At 50.3% G+C, this 4,160-nt stretch overlaps 1 protein-coding gene across 1 annotated transcript in view; it reads left to right on the top strand.

Moving 5' to 3' along the window:
- Positions 1-3,797: 3,797 nt before the first annotated feature.
- The window catches only part of lancl2 (LanC lantibiotic synthetase component C-like 2 (bacterial)), a 23,471-nt gene continuing 23,108 nt past the window's right edge, over positions 3,798-4,160 (top strand). The window contains exon 1 of the mRNA XM_008291296.1: positions 3,798-3,962. Within this exon, the coding sequence (XP_008289518.1) occupies positions 3,798-3,962 (165 nt within the window). The remainder of the gene's footprint in view (positions 3,963-4,160) is intronic.

The following is a 4,160-nucleotide window of genomic DNA, read 5'->3' as shown; positions in this document are numbered from 1 at the left end:
AGAACCACTCCACAGCCTGGCTTCTCCTGGGCAGCAGTGTTTAGTGTTAGTGATAAAGATGCACTGTGTGACGCTTTGAGTAGATGAACAGAATGAATGGGCGGCTCGGTTCGCCCTCAGGCTGACTCTGCACTGACGACCCTCCAGCCGCTACAGGCCGGGCTCCGCTGGATCATCGTCCAGGGAAGGACCCATGCATCTGCTCTCCATGTACAGTATTTCTCATCACTTGGGTCTTCCAGGGATCTCCTCCTGACGGTGGGAGGAGTCTGTCGTCCTGCGTTGCTGTGATGGCTTGTGTGAGAGATTGCTGCTGCTGATGGGACTCCCACAGATACATGGCTTATCACAGCATTTACATGCTTTTGGTCCCCGTCTCCGAGGGATTAGAACATCATTACTGCCCTTCATGATTTCATCAAAACCTCACACTGAGCACGGGATCAAAAGGCAGAGAGCACTGCACAGCGACTGGGCAGCAGCTCTGTGCTGTAGCAGGATGTGGTGAACGCTGCGTAAACTCACCAAGTGAACCATGCTAATTGCTCAACCAGCATATGTTCCAGAGATGTGACAAGCCCTCTATAAAGCCTTGCATCAAGCTCCCTCGGCTAAATACAATAGGTTAGCCTACATTTCAGTTCTTTTTGCAGTGTCTCATGTAAAGCATGCAGATGTGCATCACAGCTGGGCTCATGCAGAGCATTAGTCGGCGAGCTGGGAGGTGGAAGGTTTCTTGTTAATGTGGATGCTGGTGGTTTCCTGGTGACCAGTTATTGGCTAATATTAATCTCACCATTTCTCTCTGTCTTGTAGATGAAGGTTGTCTCTTAGCGCTGGGTGGATTTGTCACAGTTCTTTTGTGTGTATCAGGCGTTTTCAGTGGATTTGAAAGGCGACGGCCATCATTCATGTTGACATTTCGTTTGGAGAACTTGTTGGGCTTTTGAGGGCTCAGATGAATAACTGGACTGACTTCTATGGACTGAACTGGATATCTATGGTCCCTGTGGGATGATTCCTTATTCCTTTAATCATCAAGTCTGTTGGTGTGGAGTTGAAAAGATCTGTGTTTTCTATCTGCTGTCCATCTCCACTGAAGGCTTCACCTGGAGAAGCCATTTTAATGACAGAGCTCGTCTCCCTGTTCAACGACATCATCGCCATTTATCCTTATGCCTGAGCTGCACCTGCCGAGCTCCACCCAAGATAACTGGCTTTAGGACATACAAACCAGTCAGAGAGTTTTTTTCTCACCACAGTGAGGTGCAGCCAGTCCAGTATGTTCTGAAGAATGAGACCAAACTGCTAACTGATCCAAGAATGAGCAAAGAGGTAAAGTGTGTGTGAACTGCCCCGGCTGAGGCTGACCGTGCATAAGTTAAATCCTCGCTGTGTGATCAGTGGAGACACTTACTATACAGATTAAACCTTATTTGATCTTACTTCTGCTGTAAAGTTGGACCTTTCCGTGTCCACGGGGACCGGGCCTCATGTGGCGATCTGAGGAAACGCTGTGGCTTTATTCTTCAGTGCAGGAGGTTGCTGTTCGCTGTAGAACCGCTGTAGAGGACAAAACACTGCACTTCAACACAGGAGGCCACTGTTGGTTCCCTTGCAAATCGATTTCAGCGTTGTTTCTTTGAACCGTGACGACCCCATAGCCTGAGGTTATTATTATCATTATCACATGGATGAAGGCAGCGCTCACATCATACCTGAGTTCATGACAGGGATCTTCAACACTCCTGTCAGACCAGAGGGTCGTGGAGAAAATCCCCGACATGTTTGTTTCTGCTGGAGGCTTGTATTATTGTTCAGTTTGGGCATTTCTGTCACTTTTGCAGCCTCTAGTGGTCCCTCACAGAGCTGTGGTTCCACCAGGTGGACAGTGCTGTGGACTGTCATGCAGTCTCCGTGAGGCCAGTACTTTCTACTGCTGATATTTAGAAATCAAATGTTTTTAAAAGAGACTCTTGACCAAAGTGAAGCTCGGTCAGGCCTCTCTGTTTAGTCAGTCTCAGCCCAATCAGACCAATCAGAGGGTTTATCTGTGCTTCACTGATGTCACTCTTGTTCACTACATTCATGTAGAGCTCCTCCATTTCCTCTGATGGAGAGTGATAGGACAGAAACACGAGGCTCCATAAGGCTGGAAGGCAGAGTCAGACGACTGCTGTGGACCGACCGGATGACGCTGAAAGGCCAAGTGTAGATGGGAAAGAGTGCCAGAAGTGCTCTGACCTCTCCAACTGCAGGAAACCAGGAAAGCATTGATTTAAGTGCTTTTGAAAATGAGTGTTGAGATGAAGCTGAAACGTGCTCCTTTGTAGAAGTGATGAAGTAACACTCAGCTCTTCCTCTGAATGTGTTAAACTGCAGCCAGATGACAGTGCTGGAGCTCGTGGTGTGTTTCAGGATGCAGTAAAGACGCTCAGTGAGGCAGAGAGGAGGGACAGGAGGACGGTGGAGGAGGGGAGCTGGTGCTGAGTGGACCGAGTGGGGGCTGTGGATTTGTTTGTTATATTGCCTAATCCAGGCAGCACAGCATCACACAGCAACACCATCTGTTACTGTTCACAGTCAGCTGCCCGGACCGGACTGCTGGGTACTGACGGTACCGGCTATCAGAGGCGGGTCCTGTGGGGAGGGTCGGACGCCTCCTGCAGCCTGTTGTCTGCACACAGCGTGTGTGGAGGGGGTCTTTCTGATTTGCGGAGCAGCATCAGCAGCACTCCGGCGGCGCGGTGAGGAGAGGGAGGATGCAGAGGAGGGAGCGGCACCGACAGACACCGTGATGCGCTGACACATGGCCGCCTGCACCGCCTGCACCGCCCGCTCGCTCTGACTGCGGCTCCATTCACCGGGACGCACCGGGAGAGGCTGGACCGGGCAGCCACCGAGCAGGACCGAGCCCGTCCAGACACGCTGTGAGCAGAGCCGGGACCGGAGACTGCTGATCGGAGCGCCTGGTCATCCTCAGCCCTGGTAAGCCCGGTGCTGGCTCCACCTGGGTCACCTGCAGCCTGCACGGTGGCAGCTCTGTCAGAGGAGGAGTCTGGACCTATTGTTCTCACTTTGCCTTCACATTTGGTTCCGACCCAGAAACAAAGCGCTGCTGAAAAACTGCGTTTTTAAGTAAAACGATGAGAAGAAGTTAATGAGGATGATGAGTGAACAGCTGACGGGCCTGTTGGAGCTCAGCTGACTCAAGGTGACATTCATTAACCAAACTTTATTTTACTCATTAACTGAACGCCTCATTAACAGCAGGAACCTGGTTGTCATTTATTCTGAACTGAAGTTTCTCCAAACTAACTAAACGCTGTTAGCTATTTGTCATTAAAAACAGTTTTAAATCCAAATGTGTAGCTCTCACTGTGTTTAATGATTAAAATGAAACAGGCTCATAGCAGCAGCTGGACCAACATGACTGATGAGGTCTTTGTGGTTTTGGCCTCATGTCATGAGTATTAAAAGGAAACAACCAAGACTGAACCTCAGTGTGCACTTTCAGAACCAAACACCTGCCATGAGGCCCTATAGAGCTGAATGGACCCAGTCTGGTGCTGCTCCAACCAATCAGCTCTCTCTGTTTGAGTCCTTCTGTTTCCGTGTAACGTGGATAAACAAACAGATTGTTCTTAAATATTGGTCAAAAAACCTCTTTTCATTTCCAACCATTCGTAACACTTCGCTGTTTACTAAACTATGACTGTTTCCAGAACGCGATCGCTTATTTCCAGCCTGTGGCCTGCAGCGAGCCTGCGGACTGTCCCTGCCGGGCCGCCGTAGCGATGGGAGATAACATGTCCAAGCGGCTGAAGCTCATCTCGGCTACAGAGGCGGAGATGGAGGAGCGCTCCTTCCCGAACCCCTACCCGGACTGGGACCAGGGACAGCTCACCGCCACCTCCGGAGAAGACGGAGGCTTCAACGAGCCGTTCGATGCAGAAGGAAAGGTGAGACTCCCGGCTTCCGTAGTTTTTACTGTTATTACGTCCTGGCATGCTAACAGGAGCTAGCCGAGGCTAACCAGGAACTGCCTGGTGGAAGTAGTTAGTGCTGCAGACACACTGCTAGTTGGTTAATGTGGAGGCTAGTTAGTGCTGCATACACACTGCTAGTTGGTTAATGTGGAGGTTAGTTAGTGCTGCAGA

The sequence above is a fragment of the Stegastes partitus genome, unplaced genomic scaffold (assembly GCF_000690725.1).
Source record: "Stegastes partitus isolate 25-593 unplaced genomic scaffold, Stegastes_partitus-1.0.2 Scaffold731, whole genome shotgun sequence".
Classification (NCBI taxonomy): Eukaryota; Metazoa; Chordata; class Actinopteri; family Pomacentridae; genus Stegastes; species Stegastes partitus.
This window is presented reverse-complemented; position numbering and strand designations above follow the sequence as displayed.